General features: G+C 43.3%; 1 protein-coding gene and 1 pseudogene across 2 annotated transcripts in view; both read right to left on the bottom strand.

Moving 5' to 3' along the window:
* Positions 1-2,207: 2,207 nt before the first annotated feature.
* LOC143284451 (uncharacterized) overlaps positions 2,208-22,314 on the bottom strand; it is a 262,254-nt gene continuing 242,147 nt past the window's right edge. Inside the window, exons 6-12 of one of the 2 annotated variants that reach the window (XM_076591090.1) lie at positions 20,526-20,707; positions 19,688-19,753; positions 16,431-16,515; positions 14,881-14,928; positions 9,152-9,274; positions 8,427-8,486; positions 2,208-3,952 (exon numbers count right to left, since the gene is read on the bottom strand). In XM_076591090.1, coding sequence (XP_076447205.1) covers positions 2,982-3,952; positions 8,427-8,486; positions 9,152-9,274; positions 14,881-14,928; positions 16,431-16,515; positions 19,688-19,753; positions 20,526-20,707 — 1,535 coding nt within the window. In that variant the 3' untranslated portion in view covers positions 2,208-2,981. The remainder of the gene's footprint in view (positions 3,953-8,426; positions 8,487-9,151; positions 9,275-14,880; positions 14,929-16,430; positions 16,516-19,687; positions 19,754-20,525; positions 20,708-22,314) is intronic. The other variant, XM_076591091.1, reaches the window with a different exon arrangement.
* The window catches only part of LOC143284937 (uncharacterized), a 30,804-nt pseudogene continuing 29,410 nt past the window's right edge, over positions 20,921-22,314 (bottom strand).

The following is a 22,314-nucleotide window of genomic DNA, read 5'->3' as shown; positions in this document are numbered from 1 at the left end:
CCTGCACTCAAGGAACCAACCCATATAGATACATCCTGCTGATCAGGTGTGTACAAAACAGGGTCTTTTTTATCTTCTCCATAAGTATAGAGATCTGTATTCTAAAGAGTGCACATAAGGTCAAAGCTCTGTCCAACTTGTGTATTCATAAAATTATAATTAGACAGCTTTGCTCTTTGTATCTACCTGTGTGTGTGTGGATGTAGTGTAGTGTATATCGATTTGTCTGAATACAGTGACGCCTGATCTGAACTGGGGGTTCTGGCTCATTCTTATCCCAATTAATGTGATCAAATCAGGGCCAAAAGCCATCCAGAACACACCTCCAGTCATAAACATACATCTCACACAGAGAAATCTGTTGTGACAAAAAGAGTAATACAACACACACACACACACACACACACACACACAGTGTCACACACACACACACACACACAGTGTGTATACAAAATACTGTATGTGTGTGTGTGTGTGTGTGTGTGTTTTGTTTTAATATTTTGTATACATATACACATACACATAATTTTTCCTTTATCTTAAAGCAATATTATATACACGCCTATCAGTAAAACCAAACAGATTTAAGTTGTCCAACAACACATATGTCACATAATGATCAATCAAACTAGCACAAAGGCTTTATATATATATATATATATATATATATATATATATATATTGTTGTACTTTACAAACACATGACCTACAAGTACATAACTATGATTCAGGGCAGACACTATAAAGCCAAACACTTTGTGTGAGAGATCAATACGAAGGCAGCTTTCCACACAAGGAATGATGAATATCTGTGCACTGAACCTAGAGCAGATCAAGATAACATCTCAGATATTTCCATTACACATACATCGTTGATTACTTATCAGCATGATGTGAACTCCACACGCTATGAGGATATATGCCAGCCTTGATGGACAATCAGACTTGTCTAGTATCTCACTGTGGCCAACATGAGGATATCTGCCAGCCTTGATGGACAATCAGACTTGTCTAGTATCTCACTGTGGCCAACATGAGGATATCTGCCAGCCTTGATGGACAATCAGACTTGTCTAGTATCTCACTGTGGCCAACATGAGGATATCTGCCAGCCTTGATGGACAATCAGACTTGTCTAGTATCTCACTGTGGCCAACATGAGGATATCTGCCAGCCTTGATGGACAATCACTTGTCTAGTATCTCACTGTGGCCAACATGAGGATATCTGCCAGCCTTGATGGACAATCAGACTTGTCTAGTATCTCACTGTGGCCAACATGAGGATATCTGCCAGCCTTGATGGACAATCAGACTTGTCTAGTATCTCACTGTGGCCAACATGAGGATATCTGCCAGCCTTGATGGACAATCACTTGTCTAGTATCTCACTGTGGCTAACACTCAGTCGTGTTACTTTTTTTCATCACAACAGATCTGAGGCCATTACTTGAGCTTGTACTCTTTTTTTTTTTATCCTTTATACTAAGTTGAAGATAGAAGATGGAGATGGTCTTGAAGATGGAGATGGTCTTGAAGATGGAAATGAAGATGGTCTTGAAGATGGAGATGGAGATGGTCTTGAAGATGGAGATGAAGATGGTCTTGAAGATGGAGATGGAGATGGTCTTGAAGATGGAGATGGTCTTGAAGATGGAGATGGTCTTGAAGAAGGAGATGGTCTTGAAGATGGAGATGAAGATGGTCTTGAAGAAGGAGATGGTCTTGAAGATGGAGATGAAGATGGTCTTGAAGATGGAGATGGTCTTGAAGAAGGAGATGGTCTTGAAGGTGATGGTCTTGAAGAAGGTGATCTTGAAGAAGGTGATGGTCTTGAAGATGGAAATGGTCTTGAAGATGGAGATGGAGATGGTCTTGAAGAAGGTGATGGTCTTGAAGATGGAAATGGTCTTGAAGATGGAGATGGAGATGGTCTTGAAGATGGAGATGGTCTTGAAGATGGAGATGGAGATGGTCTTGAAGATGGAGATGGTCTTGAAGATGGAGATGGAGATGGTCTTGAAGAAGGTGATGGTCTTGAAGATGGAGATGGTCTTGAAGAAGGAGATGGTCTTGAAGATGGAGATGGTCTTGAAGATGGAAACTGACCTTGGAAAGCAGTGGACTGACAGATCCCAGAGAGAAAAAAAAACAGGAAAAAGAAAGGTATTTTAAGAAAAGAAAACCGAAGTTCAAACATCTGAACATCAAACAGGGAATCCCAAATGGCTGTCAAGTTCCAGGCACAGCAGAAACCCCAAATGATAAGGTCCTGACCATGGGAAAGGCCTTTATCACTGGCAACAGTGCTGTCACAAGTCAGTACTGCTTCAACTCGTGCCCAGACCAAATAATGAACCAGTACACCACCAGTTTAAGCAAATTCATGCCAGTCTTCAAATGTTCAAAAAGCAAAAACAAAAAACCACCAAATATCTACACCCAAAAACAAAGCTCCTTGACAACACTGAGACAGTCTTTTTGCCTGATTGTCAAAATCATGGATGTGTCTACAAACAGGCCATCTTTCCTCTCCAAACACAACACCATCTTTTTTTCTTTTCTTTTCTTTTCTTTTTTTTCTTTCCACAAGCAGATACTACCAGATTATTACAAAATTGGCAGAAAAACAAGCAAGTGGGTTATGATCCCAAACATAACATGGTTTCAAAAAAACATGCAGTTGACCAGTAACAGAACTGGAATGGAATCAAAGGCAACAGTGCCTTTCACTTAATGACCCGTCCACAACCTTTCAGCTTTCAAAACAATTTCACCACAAAAAGTTGACTTTCTGACAAGCAGAGATTATTGCCTGACAATAAACTCCTGTCCCCCTGTCCCAGGTCTGAGTGCTGACAGCAGTCACATGATCAAAGACACGGACAGATCTTACCAGGTCCATCATGACCTCCCAACAGTTAACACACATGCTGATTTTTTTCACCTCCAAACAAAACAAATGGACAGATCCAAACATGTCTACACAGTTTCCCAATCGTGTGACTGTCTGCTGGACCACTCCCCGTTGAGGTTCACTTGCCGGATCTTCTCTGCTATCACCATACTGTCATCGTCATCAGCCACGGACTCTGGGGGCACGAAGATACACACCTGTGACACAGACAAGTTTCTGCCCCCACCCTGGATCATAGGGTCTCTCTCTGTGCCCTCCTCCTCCCCATTCTCCACACGCTGACTGGCGTGTTCCGAGCTGGAGTTGGAACCGCCACGATGGCGGTCAGGGGCCGAGGACGAGAAGCCGCTGTCTGTACGATGGGGATGACCTTGCCGCCCGTAAGGGGTCTCCATGCCCTTGCCCTGCAGGACTGCGCCGTTACAATCCCCGTCACCCAACATGCTGGCATGGCCATTCATGTACACCTCCCGGTACTGGCTCTCGTTGGTTTGAACTGTCCTCTGCAGCGTTTTGATGGTGTTGCTGATGTCCTGGCTGTCCTGTGTTTCTGACAGGCACGCGGTGAACATGCAGCGATGACAGTCACTGAGTCTTCTCAGCAGGGGAGCTGGGGGGGAGCTGATGGAGTGACAAGGCATGTTCCTGTAAACCACCAGCTTGCTCAACTCTGAGCCCAGATCTTCGGACCAGCATTCAGGAGAAATGAAGATGATGGAGGCTGCCTTCTGCTTCCGCCCCCTGCATGAAGCTAAACTCTGAATGTGGTTGATCATGGTGGTGAGAAAAGGGTTCTGCAATGTGGCCTCACTTCTGCTGCCCATGCCCTGGGCATACAGCAACTCATTCATCAACACAGGAGACAGGTAGACCAGGAAGGTGCCAGCCTGACCCAGCCACTGCTCAACATCCTGTTGATACCGCATGTCCTCACAGTCAACCCATTCCAGCATGACGTGTTTACACAGATAGTCCCTGTGTGCCTTCACCAGACGAGAGAAGGGCTCACTCTCCCTCACATACAGCTGAACAACTTCTGCAGAAAAGAAGGGGAAAAAATACACTCAGTATTGCCTACTTCTCTTCAACATCCATACATTTTGATCACTCTAACATCATGTTTAAAAGTAATGTACAGCTAAATCTTCTGAGGCTCTCTAGGCCAAAACTGTGTTGGGTTTATGCACTGGTCAGGCATCTGTTTCTCTTTTACTGTATTATTACCTTTGAAAAGCAAATGTGGTCAAGTTTATATGGATCAGTCTGCTTGCTTTGACGTCTCTTTGAAACTGAAAACATCTGGTATAGCTCACTATTCTACACCCTGTTGACAAACTGAAAACATCTGGTATAGCTCACTATTCTAAACCCTGTTGACAAACTGAAAACATCTGGTATAGCTCACTATTCTACGCCCTGTTGACAAACAATTTTTGAGACAAAGTTGCTAACAAAAAACCCCCAGCATAAAGTAATAATATAAAGTGTTAATCAAATCAGCAATGACACAAACAACACACTCAGACCTGCATTGGCACAAATGAACAAAGGTATGCACATGAAGCAGACTGTGGAAGTATGCCAATATACATAAAAGGGATGAAATACCTACAGGAAATGGTTTGAATTATGGCCCAAAACAAACAGATGAAATAGTACGTTTGGCATTGTAACAATTTTCCATCGGGTGTGTCTGGCTTTCCACAGAACCTTTTTCCTTTCTGCACACACCTCAGCCTGCAAGGAAAAGCATATCACAGAACAACATTTTCCCTCTGCTTGTTTTACACCTGTTTGCTGATCAAAGTGAAACGCAGTGTTTGGAACAAAATTAACTTAACCCATTCAGTGTCAGGGAATTCTGTTTAAAAAAAATTGAAAAATAAAAATTTAAGTACTCTCCCCTTGCCAGGAAATTTTAAGGATTCAGGAGTAATAAATGAAAAAGCAAATTCTGGTGCAAAAACTATACATGATACAAAAGCAAAGAAAATATTTTTTTATAAAAAAAAAAATGAATGTGGATTCTGAGTCTGAGCTTTTTTCACACTTATTTTGATTGTGAATAACTATTCAGGCATTTCAAAGTGATGCTAATAATGCACCGAAAAAGTATAAATTTCACCTCCATGGGAATGACATTCACAAAATAAAACAAACAAAATATAACTGGAATACCTGTAGAAGAAAAAAAAAAACAGTTATAATTATGTTTATGATAACAATCACAAAAAACCAAACAAAATACACCTGGGAATAGCATACTTATAGTCAGATCATACCTGCAGAAGAAAATAAAACAGGTTATTTGTCTATGATAACAATCGCAACACATATGAACTTGTAAGTGAATAACTGTCCCAATAATGACAAACAAGGGTTCAGTCATGATAAAAAGTTGCTGGCTGCAACTGCTCTGAAAAGAGGTCGGTCAACAAAACATGGCCACAAAAAGCATGAAAAAATACAATCACAAGATTCCCATCCAAAGTCTGTCAACCCCTGAGTTCAAAAGAGATCTAAATGAGTACACAATTTGAAAACAGATAAGGGGCAAGACAAACAAGGTTACACCCTCCCCCCTTCCTATCTACCTAACGTCCTCTCTAAGAGGGTGGACTACACCCCCACCCCCCCCCCTTCCTATCTACCTGACGTCCTCTCTAAGAGGGTGGACTACAACCCCCCACCCTCCCCCCTTCCTATCTACCTGACGTCCTCTCTAAGAGGGTGGACTACAACCCCCCACCCTCCCCCCTTCCTATCTACCTGACGTCCTCTCTAAGAGGGTGGACTACAACCCCCCCCCCCCCTCCCCCTCCTATCTACCTAACGTCCTCTCTAAGAGGGTGGACTACAACCCCCCACACTCCCCCCTTCCTATCTATCCGATGTCCTCTCTAAGAGGGTGAACTACAACCCCCCACCCCCCACCCTTCCTATCTACCTGACGTCCTCTCTAAGAGGGTGGACTACAACCCCCCACCCCCCACCCTTCCTATCTACCTGACGTCCTCTCTAAGAGGGTGGACTACAACCCCCCACCCTCCCCCCCCTTCCTATCTACCTGACGTCCTCTCTAAGAGGGTGGACTACAACCCCCCACCCTCCCCCCTTCCTATCTACCTGACGTCCTCTCTAAGAGGGTGGACTACAACCCCCCACCCTCCCCCCTTCCTACCTACCTGACGTCCTCTCTAAGAGGGTGGACTACAACCCCCCCCCCCCTCCTATCTACCTAACGTCCTCTCTAAGAGGGTGGACTACAACCCCCCACCCTCCCCCCTTCCTATCTACCCGACGTCCTCTCTAAGAGGGTGGACTACAACCCCCCACCCTCCCCCCTTCCTATCTACCCGACGTCCTCTCTAAGAGGGTGGACTACAACCCCCCACCCCCCACCCTCCCCCCTTCCTATCTACCTGACGTCCTCTCTAAGAGGGTGGACTACAACCCCCCACCCTCCCCCCTTCTTATCTACCTGACGTCCTCTCTAAGAGGGTGGACTACAACCCCCCACCCTCCCCCCCTTCCTATCTACCTGACGTCCTCTCTAAGAGGGTGGACTACAACCCCCCACCCCCCACCCTCCCCCCTTCCTATCTACCCGACGTCCTCTCTAAGAGGGTGGACTACAACCCCCCACCCTCCCCCCTTCCTATCTACCTGACGTCCTCTCTAAGAGGGTGGACTACAACCCCCCCCCCCCCTTCCTATCTACCTGACATCCTCTCTAAGAGGGTGGACTACAACCCCCCACCCTCCCCCCTTCCTATCTACCTGATGTCGTCTCTAAGAGGGTGGACTACAACCCCCCCCCCCCCCCCCCTCCTATCTACCTGACGTCCTCTCTAAGAGGGTGGACTACAACCCCCTACCCTCCCCCCTTCCTATCTACCTGACGTCCTCTCTAAGAGGGTGGACTACAACCCCCCACCCTCCCCCCTTCCTATCTACCTGACGTCGTCTCTAAGAGGGTGGACTACAACCCCCCACCCTCCCCCCTTCCTACCTACCTGACGTCGTCTCTAAGAGGGTGGACTACAACCCCCCACCCTCCCCCCTTCCTATCTACCTGACATCCTCTCTAAGAGGGTGGACTACAACCCCCCACCCTCCCCCCTTCCTATCTACCTGACGTCCTCTCTAAGAGGGTGGACTACAACCCCCCACCCTCCCCCCTTCCTATCTACCTGACGTCGTCTCTAAGAAGGTGGACTACAACCCCCCACCCTCCCCCCTTCCTATCTACCTGACGTCCTCTCTAAGAGGGTGGACTACAACCCCCCACCCTCCCCCCTTCCTATCTACCTAGCGTCCTCTCTAAGAGGGTGGACTACAACCCCCCACCCTCCCCCCTTCCTATCTACCTAGCGTCCTCTCTAAGAGGGTGGACTACAACCCCCCACCCTCCCCCCTTCCTATCTACCTGACGTCGTCTCTAAGAAGGTGGACTACAACCCCCCACCCTCCCCCCTTCCTATCTACCTGACGTCCTCTCTAAGAGGGTGGACTACAACCCCCCACCCTCCCCCCTTCCTATCTACCTAGCGTCCTCTCTAAGAGGGTGGACTACAACCCCCCACCCTCCCCCCTTCCTATCTACCTAGCGTCCTCTCTAAGAGGGTGGACTACAACCCCCCACCCAACCCACTTCTAATGCCCTGACAACAAAACACACTGACTACACAAATGAAAACTTCAATATACATATATATTATATATATTCAGTATATTGTTATAAAAAAAATTCACTAATATATCAAGACACCCGATACACTTCAAATAACTTTTTTAACAACCAAACAAAAAAACGAAGAAGAAGAAAACAGTCCGCACAATGTCTCAGTATTCTGAATCCTTTAACCAGCTGATGATCCATTGGGTTTTCAGTTCAGAAGTGAAGATGTTCACAAGGCACATGTCAAGCAAAAAATCTCAGGTCTGACACAGACTTCATCTACAAGAGAAGAACCTAGAATAATCTGGACTCAGAAGGCTCTTATGCACAACGCCCGTAGATCCACTGTGACTAGAACTCCATACAGCAAACAAACAAACAAAAAACGGCAGGCTATTTTGTTTAACTGACCAGCAATATCACCTACATCTCTCAGGAACTGGTGATTTTCTTGACACCATCAGCAGTAGCAAAACTGCACTTAGTTCTGCAATGATTTTCCAGACTGAAGACTACTTACCACTGCAAACTTCAAAGACTGTTGTCAATTTACATGTACTTGAAAATATAAATAAAGTTTGTTAGAGTATTCAACCACACACATCAGCCAAATTTAAAGAAACTGAAACCTTAGAAACATGCTTTTGCATATAAGGGTTGCATTAGCATGCACCCTTATAATTATTCAATGTCTAACAATGACGGAAATAATGAATGGCTGAGATCATTTAACTAGTAAATAGTTTGATGATCTCGTCTTCATTATTTAGGGCCAATTTTGTTTAATGACAAACCACAGAGGCAGGAAATAGCACAGTGGATAACTTACTGGTTGACAATCCAGCGTGTGGAAAACAGGATCTCAGGAACCAAATCTTCTGCAGATAACCTGGAACAATGAAGTCCATCTTGATGCTATCTTTCTACATCATCCCCCTTTTCCTAGATGCTCTTTCTCACACTTTATGCTTCTTGCTGATACAGGAGTCATTCTTAACGTCATGTAGTTCATTGCACGATATGACTCAAGTCAGCGAGTGTGTGAGAGAGTGTGCACATGAGTGTGAGTGTGAGAGCATGTGTTTGTGTGTGCGTGTGTATGTATGTATGTATGTATGTATGTATGTATGTGTGTGTGTGTGTGTGTGTGTGTGTGTGTGTGTGTCTGTGTCTGTGTGTCTGTGTTTGTAAAAGTATGTAAAAGTGTGTGTCAGTGTGTGTGTGCACCCTGGTGTGTGTGTCTATGGGAGTGGTAGTCATGTGTCTTTCCTGTCTTCCACTGTCTGTCTGGTATCAAACCGTATCCATTTCAACTTTTAAACACCATTCACTTACCAAACAAATAATAAAGACACATTGCTATTGACATAACAAAGCTCCCCTCTCCCTGAATAAAGCACACCCCACTCATCCCCTAATCAAGAACATGCCCTACCCCCAAACCCCACAGTTACAAACTGCCTCTTCAATCACCCCTCTACACCCCCACAGACATCCGCTCCCCTTTCAGCCACAGTCATGGGGTGGGCCCTGTGGTGACCCCGAGGAACTGACCTTTGCGCCACAGGAAGCAGAGCAGAAGGAGGCCCACCAACAGCAACAGGATCACCCCCACCAAGGCCCCCACCACGCCCAGCCCCACGCCACTCTCCCCCTCCACCGCTGGCTTCACCGGCTCTGTGTGGGTCAGCAAAACATGTTACACTTAGCGCATCACAACACAACGCAACACATAGGTATCCTGACACACTGGTATGTCACACACACACACACACACACACACACACACAAAACATCAGTTCATTGCTACATACATACACATGCTGCAAATCAGCCGGACACAACAAAGCACATCACACAACACACACACACATGCACCATATTAACACACACACACACACACACACATGCACCATATTAACACACACACATGCACCATATTAACACACACACACACACACACATGCACCATATTAACACACACACACACACACACACACACACACACGCACCATATTAACACACACACACACACACACACACACACCATATTAACACACACACATGCAATATCAATATTAGAACATCACAACACATGTGCAGCACACCAGAACACCACAACGCACTTTCAATACATTAGCACATCATAAAACGCATGCAAACCATAAGCACATAACAAAACACACATATACATGCAACACATGAGCATTGCATAATGCAAACGCCTGAACTTCCCATGCTACTGGCCTGGCTACAAGATCATTCTGCAATCACTCTTGCAAATGCCAGAGAAGTCTGAACATAAAGGTATCACTGATGTTGTGCACACGTGCATGTAGCTGGGAAGGTTTGTGAACATGTGCATGTAGCTGGGAAGGTTTGTGCACATGTGCATGTAGCTGGGAAGTTTAAGTACAGTCCACTGTAACAGCAACACAATGCTTCCTTTCACAACAAATTTCTAACAACAAGAGATAAGTCAACTCATTGCTTTCCCACATGTATCATTAGCCCACCCATATACTGTACAACTGTTTCATTTTTTTCTCAACACCCCTTTCTTTATCAGAAGTGCGGCCAAGCCGACTGCAAGGAGCCATATCATTGGTAAAAACATGTATACAAAACAAAAAAAACAGGCCAGAAACAAATAATGTGAAACCACAACAAACCTGAAATAAAAAGGAAAAGAAAATTAGGCATCATTACAAAACTGTATTTCACACCATCATGTGTAACCTTTGATGCTGAGCAACACAGATTCATTACAATAAGATTTTTTTTTTTTTTTTTTTTTTTTTAACAAATCAATATTGCTATCAGGCAATTTACACACACACACACACACACACACACACACACTGTATCACACAGACATCCCCATATCCTCCAAACTGTCAGGTCTTTGATTTATAGAAAAAATTAAATGAAGGGTAATTCATGTTACGTTTCTGAAACTATAACTCTGAAAAGAAATCTCCACTTCATTAGAAACCACTTTTTGATGACAACCCGAAAGTGAATCACACTTTAATTCAGACAACAGCTTAAATATATTTGCTATCTTCCATGTATGCTTCATACACAAAAGGCTAGGTGAACACATGAAAGAGAGTGAGAGAGGAAGAGACAGACAAAGACAGTGGGGAAAGTGAGACTAAAGGAGTGCGTACACACACAAGCATAATTATGTACTTGTAGGTGCATGCAAGTTCCAGGCGGAGGTGGAAGATGGGGGTGGGGTGAGGGGTGGGGAGTGAAAATTACTTGATATTTATGACTGTATTTCAAATATACTTGCACAAATATACACACCTGGGCTACAGAAACCAGACATTCACTAGCTCTAGCTCTCTCTTGTCTCTCTGTTTGTCTGACTGTCTGTCTCTCTTATTCACTCTCTCACACACACACACATGCACTGCATATCATAGTGTCTGTGCATGGTTGCCAAATCAAACAGATGGACTTAACTGAATACAGAAACAAACAGAAAACATAAAAATAAACACAGCACACATCACACCTTTTTTTTCTTTGTTAAATGCAGGTTCAATGTTGATGGAGAAAGGGTCTTAACTCTGTCACTACACTGACACCGCTCAAAACAGAGTGACATGTTAAGATGGGCACTGAATCCCCCCCACCACTTCCCCCCCCGTGCCTATGCCCACTGTATTCCACATTGCTGCTTACAGACCTTCTTTCCTGCTTGAACTTCAACAAGGTCCACTGAAATAACTTCCAGTTTTTATCAATGCGGGCTTTAAAATTTTGCATTAAAAATGACTGAAGCAAGCAAGCAACAACAAAAAATATATATAATAATAATAAAATAAAAAGATGAAAGTGAAGAAAAAGAAGCAAACATCCAACCTGGAGAGAGCTAGAGAGAGAGGGAGTTGGGGGGTGGGGGGTGGAGAAAGAAGAGTGAAAGAGAGCAGCAGACAGAATGAAATGCAGGAAACAGTGGTGGGGGGGGGGGGGGGGGAGTGGGGAGGAGGGGGGGGATACAGAAAGAAAATAACATGAAGAGAGAGTACAGAAGTGCTGCAATTCTATTAAAAAAAAAAAAAAAAAAAAATCTACAAGGAAAGTGATCCTCATCAACCACTTGAATGAGCTGACAGCCATTCAAGAGCCAGTCACACAAGGGAGGTAACACACTTGACTGCTTCCTCCTCACCATGGGTAATTCACTTTTTTTTTCTTTCTTTTTTTAATCCCCCCCCCCTTTTAAACGTTTCCCCCAACTCCTTTACTGCCTATAATAAAAAAAAAAATAAAAAAAAAGCAAACAAACGTTCACACATACATTAACATGCACACACTTTTTCCTTAATAATAAATACTACTACTACAAATAATAACAAAACTGAACACTTATTCAATGCTTTTACTCAAACAAAGCTCTGAAACTTTTCTTCCTGAGTACATATTTTATGCCAGACTCTTTGAACTGTAGATGATGAAATAACAGAATAAATCCACACACTCTCACAGCAAACAGACTAACACTGCACTGCAATTCTCGGTTAACGTTTAGTGCAGCACACTGAGTAGAATAAATCCACACTCTCACAGCAGACTAACATTGTCCAGCAATACCCTGGATAACCTTCAGCACAGCACACTGAATAGAATAAATGGGTCCATACACTCATAGCAAACAGACTAACATTGTACTGCAATATATATATACAAAAACATGAAGCATAGCACACCAGTTCCACCATCACCAGTAAAAGGTGTCTGATATGCACATGTCAGCGTCTTAGTGAGTTGTGGGAGGTCTGTTGACTAGGTTTGCTTATTGGTGCCGATTAAAATAGTGCATGTGTTCTGTGGACAACAATATGGACTCCCAGTATGCACCAACTGCTGAAAACTTTGAGAGAGAAAGACAGAGAGAGACTGACAGACAGAGGTGGAGAGAGAGAGAGAGAGAGAGAGAGAGAGAGACTGAATGGGGTGTGTGTGCATGGGAATGTATGACTGATCCAGTGACATAATGATCCAGTGACATAAAAGTACACTCCTATGCTTCCTGCAGCATTTAGTCAGGCAGATATGCACACAAATAAATACAACATTATTTCAATAAACATTTTCGCAAATGATTCAGGCAATGAATTTCTAGTCACAGTTTACATCACCATCTTTTCTTACAATTTTCATTTGCACACCTAGTTCATGGTTCAGATGATTTTACTTGTAGTCTATGTACCCTTTGCTTGTACATAGTCTGCACACTGTGCTCAACTTTGAGTAAAATTGAATGTGTACTGCACAGAGCAGCAGTTGTCATCAAATACCCAAACCTGAATTCAATCACACATGTTACGAAGCTTTTGGTGGTGACACATTCATACATCTTGGCAAAGAAGACTACCAGTGCAATGAATGAAAAACAGGCAAGTGTGTAATTTGCTTCTGTAATAAAACTAAGAAACAGAGGAAAAATTGCAAACATTTTTTTTCAATGAAAATGAGAAATTAAAAACATAATAAAAACACTTATTCAAATTTTTTTTTTTTTAAATCTACAAAAACAGAAAAGGTACACACTTCATTCCAAAGAAGTACCATCTAGAAAAGAAGTAAAGATACAATATAATGTAAAAAAATATGTATTTCAAAGAATGTAGAAAAGCATAAACTACAAACATACCAATATAATAAGAAGAGTAAAATCTACAAGAAGACAAAGTATTTCTAAATAAAAATTCTTCAAGTATATACAGTATCACCCATAAACATGCAAAATAATGTTTATAAAAAAAAAAAAGATAAACAGGTATCACACATCTATATTGAAAGAAGAAGAAATTGGCATAGCTGTACTGACTTGGCCAAGAACACAAGAAAGATGGACTGAAACCACTTTAAAGATCAGTCTTAATATGCCACAGCTACCTGTGTGTGTCAAATACACACTTTCCTCATTTGCTGCTTTCTTCGATACCCCTTTCCTTCTGTCCCTCCTCCCCCCCCCCCCCCCTCCCAACCCCACAATACAATTCACATCTTTAACCCATTCACTATGGAGAAACACCGTTACCCATCTCAGACACTGTTCTCACCCCACAATACAATTCACATCTTTAACCCATTCACTATGGAGAAACACCCTTACCCATCACAGACACTGTTCTCACCCCGCAATACAATTCACATCTTTAACCCATTCACTATGGAGAAACACCCTTACCCATCACAGACATTGTTCTCACCCCGCAATACAATTCACATCTTTAACCCATTCACTATGGAGAAACACCGTTACCCATCTCAGACACTGTTCTCACCCCACAATACAATTCACATCTTTAACCCATTCACTATGGAGAAACACCCTTACCCATCACAGACACTGTTCTCACCCCACAATACAATTCACATCTTTAACCCATTCACTATGGAGAAACACCCTTACCCATCACAGACATTGTTCTCACCCCGCAATACAATTCACATCTTTAACCCATTCACTATTGAGAAACACCGTTACCCATCTCAGACACTGTTCTCACCCCACAATACAATTCACATCTTTAACCCACTCACTATGGAGAAACACCCTTACCCATCACAGACACTGTTCTCACCCCACAATACAATTCACATCTTTAACCCACTCACTATGGAGAAACACCCTTACCCATCACAGACACTGTTCTCACCCCACAATACAATTCACATCTTTAACCCATTCACTATGGAGAAACACCCTTACACATCACAGACACTGTTCTCACCCCGCAATACAATTCACATCTTTAACCCATTCACTATGGAGAAACACCATTACCCATCTCACACATTGTTCTCACCCCACAATACAATTCACATCTTTAACCCATTCACTATGGAGAAACACCCTTACCCATCACAGACACTGTTCTCACCCCACAATACAATTCACATCTTTAACCCACTCACTATGGAGAAACACCATTACCCATCTCACACATTGTTCTCACCCCACAATACAATTCACATCTTTAACCCATTCACTATGGAGAAACACCATTACCCATCACAGACACTGTTCTCACCCCACAATACAATTCACATCTTTAACCCATTCACTATGGAGAAACACCCTTACCCATCTCACACATTGTTCTCACCCCAATTTTTCTCCTCCCTCTCTTCCATAATCACACAACACTGCTGACCATCTTTCTTGTGTTCTCCCCTTCCTGCCGGGTGAAAAGAGACAGAGACAGACACACACACTGCAAACTGGGGTTCTCTTCTACATGGGTGAAACCACTTACGATGGGTGGTGGGTCTCTGTGTCGTGGTAGTAGTGGTGGTAGTTGGGTCTGCAGACAAGGAGTTGCATGCTATCTAACTTGAACCGTAACTTTACTAACCATTCTTATTGTGTCAAACCCTTGCTTTCACCTTTGCTCCTAGGAATGAATGACCTTCTGAGCCTCAGACTTGTATCTAAAAGCAAGCCTCTTAAGAAACTGACATGACAGGGAATCCATTGACCTTGCATGTTCGTCCTTTTGCAGCAGGTTACAAAACATATATAGAATGTCATAGGTAAAGCCGATGCTTTTCAAATAGAATATACAGTTGCAAAAAAAGACAGATTCTCATTTTGGTTGCTGGTATGTAGCCCAGTCCATCAAGCAGGACCATGTGAGGGTAAGAGAGATAGACCAAGAGAGAGGGGCTTTTGTTTGAACATAAGAAAGGGAGAGGGGGGAGAAGGAAATACAGTAGAGTGGAAGTACAGAGCAAACACAGCAATACTTCACATTCACCACACATGCACAATTAATACTCAAAACATATACACGCGCACACACATCAAAACATATACATACACATATTTTCTTTTTTCTCTCCAAAACATACACATTACCCATAAATATGTTGTAACACAGCATGCATAAAAACATATTAGCACACACACAAATACAAGCACATAGACGCATGCTCATTCACCCCACCCCACCCCCACCCCCACATACATAGCAGCAGTCATTCACTTCTTATCAAAAGAACACAGAACAGAGAACAATAATCTTACTGTATATGTCATTATGTGTTATGCACAGGCAAAGGAACGGGGTTGTGTTTTTCACAATGAGTCTGATTTTCAAAACTTATAACAAACATTTTACTGTCGTAATCACCAATATGCCTCAGATACAGAATCAAATGGAACCCATTAAAAAGCAACTGACTTAACTCTCTCCATACGAACAGCGAAAGAGACGACGTTTACCGTGTTTCACCCCAATTATCATCATCAAAATATTGCAAGCGGAAGGCTCTTATACTGAAGACGTGAATGTTGACAAAGAATACCACAATTCTGACGACGGAAGCTAAAGGTTGGGTCATTCAGACACCCACTGGACATCCGAGGGGTTTGTGTAGAGGAGAAGAGAGGACTGGCCGTACTGAGTGAGTTAAGCAATAGCCAGTGACAGGCAGGATCAGATCAGGTCAATCCATTTTCTTTGAAAATGTCAAACTTGTAACCACTTATAACCACAATGCTTTCAAGCATAAAAATTTTGATTCCACATGAAACAAATGAAAATGAAAGAAGCGTCTTTTAATTAAAAAAAAAATAAATAAATAAATAAATTAAAAAAAACAAACAACAACACCACTTTAGGCTCCCATAAGCACAAAGACATTTTGAAAGACACTGCTTTAACAGGGAAATGAACAAAGAAAACCACAGACTGATAACACAATGACCAGAGACTCAGCACAAAACCAGCAAGTCACAGGGGGGCAGCATGTTTAGGGTAAAGAGGGAGGCAGTGAAAGGGAAAGTGACCAGATCTTGTCCCACCTTCTGGCCAGCAGGGGAAGAACACGGGATCCGTCTTGTGCAGCCACACATCAAGTTCCTCATTGTTGCTGCTGAAAGGCTTCACCTGTTTCCACACACACACACAACAATCAAACAATGCAGCAATAAATTCACCTGCTCTGAAACAACAAAATTTACCAGTTTGGACACTCCTCCCTACCTCCCTAAATCAACCAACAAGTTTACAAACTTTGACACCGCTCCCCAAATCAGCCAATAAATTTACTATTTTTGCACCCCTCCCCAATCAAGCAAAAATTCTTTTCTTTGTTTTTCTTTTTTTATGGGCTTTTTTTTTTTTTAACATTTTTTTTAATTCCATTTTGATAGGTTGACATTTTACAACAACAACAGCATCTTAATGGACATTTATAAAGAAGAAAAAACAAAGAACAAAAAAAACAAAACAAAAAACAAACAACAACAAACACCATAAATACTCTGATAGAAACAGCCAAGCAGCTGGATAATACACTGGTTGGTTATCATCATGGAGTATTATCATTATTTCTTAAGATCTTACACAAGCTGTCAACGAATACAAACTGTCAAGTATGTTAGAACACGTTCACAGCAAGTGAACACCTCAATCATTTCTTATGAATATCAATAAAAAGAAAATAAATATGGGTGGTTAATTTTCGTTAATCATGAACAGGTTACTAATCATTTGTGATCAATAATTTGTAAGGCAGCCATCTGGCAGAGAAAATGGTATGGTTAAAGTTAATATATGCAAAAATTCACCAGTTTTGACACTTCTCCCCAAATCAACTAATTTTGATTTATCTCACCATATCAATTAATTTTGATTTATCTCACCATATCAACCAACACATTTACCAACATAAAGAGGCATGTCAACAAGTTCACCTACTTTGAACCATCACCAACGCCAAATGAATTAAATCAACCAGCAAATCTACCAACTTTCATCCCCCTGAAGTCAACTGACAAACTGGTGACTTTCACATAAGTTATTCATCAAACCAGTAAACCACTGCTTGGTGAAGTAACCAACCAACTAGTAACCAACCAAGCAATCTATTAGTTGATCTTCAATCAATAAACTCTAACTACTAAGGGCTGATCAGTCAGTCAATGTTAAAATCTAGGGAAAAAAAGGGAGGAAAAGAAATATACAAGGGAGCTATATGTGAGCTGCATACACCTGTAGCTTTTTCAGCAAGCAAAATCCCTTATCCAGATCTGATTATCTCCCCTGCATAGACGGAAAGGAGAACGCCACTTACTAAAACCAACTGATCTACAAAATGAACACAAAGAACTAAAACTACTACAACAAATGTAGCCATGCTAACTACATGGAAGATGAGATGAAACCAACAAATAGTCAAGTCGTGTTCCACCGCTGATGTGCATGTTTTTCTTTTTGAGAGAGAGAGAAAGAGAGGGAGGGGGGGAGCGGGGAGGACACAGCTGAGTTCAGTTGATCAAGGAGGCATTACTGCATCAGGACAAATCCATATACACTACCCCACACCTGCTAGACAGATGCCTGACCAGCAGCATGGCCCAACGCGCTTAGTCAGGCCTTGAGTGCTTGCATATAATTTTATCTGTGTAGCTATCAGAGTGGATTTCCTCATGTGTAGCTATCAGAGTGGATTTCCTCATATATTGTGTAGCTATCAGAGTGGATTTCCTCATATATATCTGTGTAGCTATCAGAGTGGATTTCCTCATGTGTAGCTATCAGAGTGGATTTCCTCATGTGTAGCTATCAGAGTGGATTTCCTCATGTGTAGCTATCAGAGTGGATTTCCTCATATATCTGTAGCTATCAGAGTGGATTTCCTCATATATTGTGTAGCTATCAGAGTGGATTTCCTCATGTGTAGCTATCAGAGTGGATTTCCTCATATATATCTGTGTAGCTATCAGAGTGGATTTCCTCATGTGTAGCTATCAGAGTGGATTTCCTCATGTGTAGCTATCAGAGTGGATTTCCTCATATATTTGTAGCTATCAGAGTGGATTTCCTCATATATATCTGTGTAGCTATCAGAGTGGATTTCCTCATATATATCTGTGTAGCTATCAGAGTGGATTTCCTCATATATATCTGTAGCTATCAGAGTGGATTTCCTCATATATATCTGTGTAGCTATCAGAGTGGATTTCCTCATATATATCTGTGTAGCTATCAGAGTGGATTTCCTCATATATATCTGTGTAGCTATCAGAGTGGATTTCCTCATATATATCTGTGTAGCTATCAGAGTGGATTTCCTCATATATCTGTAGCTATCAGAGTGGATTTCCTCCAATGAATTTTGCCACAGCACAACACTCTTGTTGCCATGAGTTCTTTTTCAGTGTGCCAAGTGCATGCTGCACAAGGGACTCAGTTAATCATCTCATCCGAATGACTAGACGCTCAGTTTCATTTTCCAGTCAGACTTGAGAGAAAGGGCGAGAGCAGGATTCAAACCCCGACCTTCACCGACTCTGTTTTGGCAGATAGGTGTCTTAACCATACTGCCACCTTCCTCCACAGAGAGAGAGAGAGAGACAGAGACAGAGGGGGGTGAGAGAGAGAAAAAGAGAAAAAGACAAATAAAGAAAAAGCAAGAGAGACAGAGACAAGGAGAGAGAATCAGCAAAGCCAAATCAATTCTCTCCCGGATCCTTTCACACCAGCTTGTTCCATGTCACCACCCCCACCCCCCTCTGCGTTCACCTGGTGTTGCCCAGACCAATCATTTCCAGGCAGCACCAGATGTTGCACCATCAACAGAACTCACCCCTATCCCCATGTTGATCATCTAGTTGGAATGTGATGCAGCAGGCATCATGCTCATTAACAAACAGCTTGTGTGTCTGTGTGTGTGTGTGTGTGTGTGTGTGTGTGTGTGTGTGTATCAAGGGCTCAGCATGCGAAGATGGGGTTCACTTTTCTTCCTTCTACCTCGTTTTACCTTCCCCTTTCACACTTGGGTATAGTACATGTGAAATACTAAAGTAAAGTATGCATGTATCAATGTCAATATTTCATGTCAAGGATGCATGTATTATCACAAACATTTAATGCCAAGGATCCATGGATTAATACTGACATTTCATTTGCCAGTGATCAGTATATTAATACTGACAGTTCATGCAAAGGATGCGTGTATTAATACCAACATCTCACGCCAAGGCCTGTAGTGTTAATACAAACAGTTCATCAACATCACCTCATCAGAAAATAAGCAGGAAAGCATGTTACTCACATAAATGTAGTATGACTGGTTGCATGCCAGGCCTTCCACACGATAGCGCAGTGTGTTGCTTGGGCTCTGCAAAACACCACAACCACTTTTATATAATAAAGCATGCATGTAAAGACAGGTAATACATGTCCACACATTTACTCACATTCTCAAGTGCAAGCAGATACCTGGAGTATATATGAATGAAATACCGACAGTCATACAGTACAGAGATGTTGACCAAGTTAAAGATTTTACAGACACAGGTACTTGTTCAAAATAGCATCTCTGCACAGGCCCACATCACAACACACACCATGTGCAGGCAACCTCCTTCCCCTTATTCCATGAAGGGCATAATGCTGTTGTTAATACTGTTGATGAACAGGTCAACAATGCAAATATTCACAAGTATCCACACATATATATTCCATGCAATCAAAAGGCCAGTTTGCATGCATGCAAACACATACATGGCAAACATACTTTCACAGGAACAAACTCACAGCGTCAACACACACACACACACACTAAAACACATACACTCATTTCAACAAACCATTCCACTTCCACTTGTTAACAAACTGATACAACAAATCATTGTAGTTGTGTCCATCTATGGCCATCAGAACAGCAGAGGAGGCAACTGCTGTCCCAACTATCTGGGCTACAATTTGATTATAGTAGAGAGTGTATTTCCCAAGTTACATCCCCACTCTCTCTGCCATGAGGGTTTTAGGACAGTCAACCTTGTGACAACAAATTAATAAAACTTCAAATCAACATATAAGACTACCCTACCACCTTCCCACCAACAGGTACAAAAAGGAGAAAAGACCTCCGCCCAGTGCTGACTGACCTCCATGAGGAACACCTTGCCCAGACAGGGGATGCTGCTGGCCCTGCTGACGCACAGCTTCAGGTAGGCGATGTCTGGTTTCAGGGGCTTCACCGTCACCACCAGGGACCGGTTGTCCAGGTCCGGCACCGCCTGGATGCTGGGCTCCCACCGCATGCTGGGCTGCTTCAGCCTCACCTCCTCTGTATCGGCAGCACACCACACCACCATGACAGTACACCACACCACACCACCATGACAATACAGCACACCACACCCACCATGACAGTACACCACACCACACCACCATGACAATACAGCACACCACACCCACCATGACAACACAACACACCCACCATGACAATACAGCACACCACACCACCATGACAATACACCACACCCACCATGACAATACAGCACACCACACCCACCATGACAATACTGGACACCACACCCACCATGACAATACACCACACCACACCCACCATGACAATACAGCACACCACACCCACCATGACAATACTGGACACCACACCCACCATGACAATACACCACACCACACCCACCATGACAATACACCACACCACACCCACCATGACAATACTGGACACCACACCCACCATGACAATACACCACACCACACCCACCATGACAATACACCACACCACACCACACCCACCATGACAATACTGGACACAACACCCACCATGACAATACACCACACCACACCCACCATGACAATACACCACACCACACCCACCATGACAATACACCACACCACACCACCATGACAATACACCACACCACACCCACCATGACAATACACCACACCACACCCACCATGACAATACAGCACACCACACCCACCATGACAATACACCACACCACACCCACCATGACAATACAGCACACCACACCCACCATGACAATACTGGACACCACACCCACCATGACAATACACCACACCACACCCACCATGACAATACAGCACACCACACCCACCATGACAATACACCACACCACACCCACCATGACAATACAGCACACCACACCCACCATGACAATACACCACACAACACCCACCATGACAATACACCACACCACACCCACCATGACAATACTGGACACAACACCCACCATGACAATACACCACACCACACCCACCATGACAATACAGCACACCACACCACACCCACCATGACAATACACCACACCACACCCACCATGACAATACTGGACACAACACCCACCATGACAATACACCACACCACACCCACCATGACAATACAGCACACCACACCACACCCACCATGACAATACAGCACACCACACCCACCATGACAATACAGCACACCACACCCACCATGACAATACAGCACACCACACCACCATGACAATACACCACACCACACCCACCATGACAATACAGCACACCCACCATGACAATACAGCACACCACACCCACCATGACAATACAGCACACCACACCACCATGACAATACAGCACACCACACCCACCATGACAGTACAGCACACCACACCCACCATGACAATACACCACACCACACCCACCATGACAATACAGCACACCACACCCACCATGACAATACAGCACACCACACCACACCACACCACACCCACCATGACAATACAGCACACCCACCATGACAGTACACCACACCACACCCACCATGACAATACACCACACCACACCACCATGACAATACAGCACACCACACCCACCATGACAATACACCACACCACACCCACCATGACAATACAGCACACCACACCACACCCACCATGACAA

This window comes from Babylonia areolata, chromosome 8 (assembly GCF_041734735.1).
Source record: "Babylonia areolata isolate BAREFJ2019XMU chromosome 8, ASM4173473v1, whole genome shotgun sequence".
In the NCBI taxonomy this organism is placed as follows: domain Eukaryota; kingdom Metazoa; phylum Mollusca; class Gastropoda; order Neogastropoda; family Buccinidae; genus Babylonia; species Babylonia areolata.
This window is presented reverse-complemented; position numbering and strand designations above follow the sequence as displayed.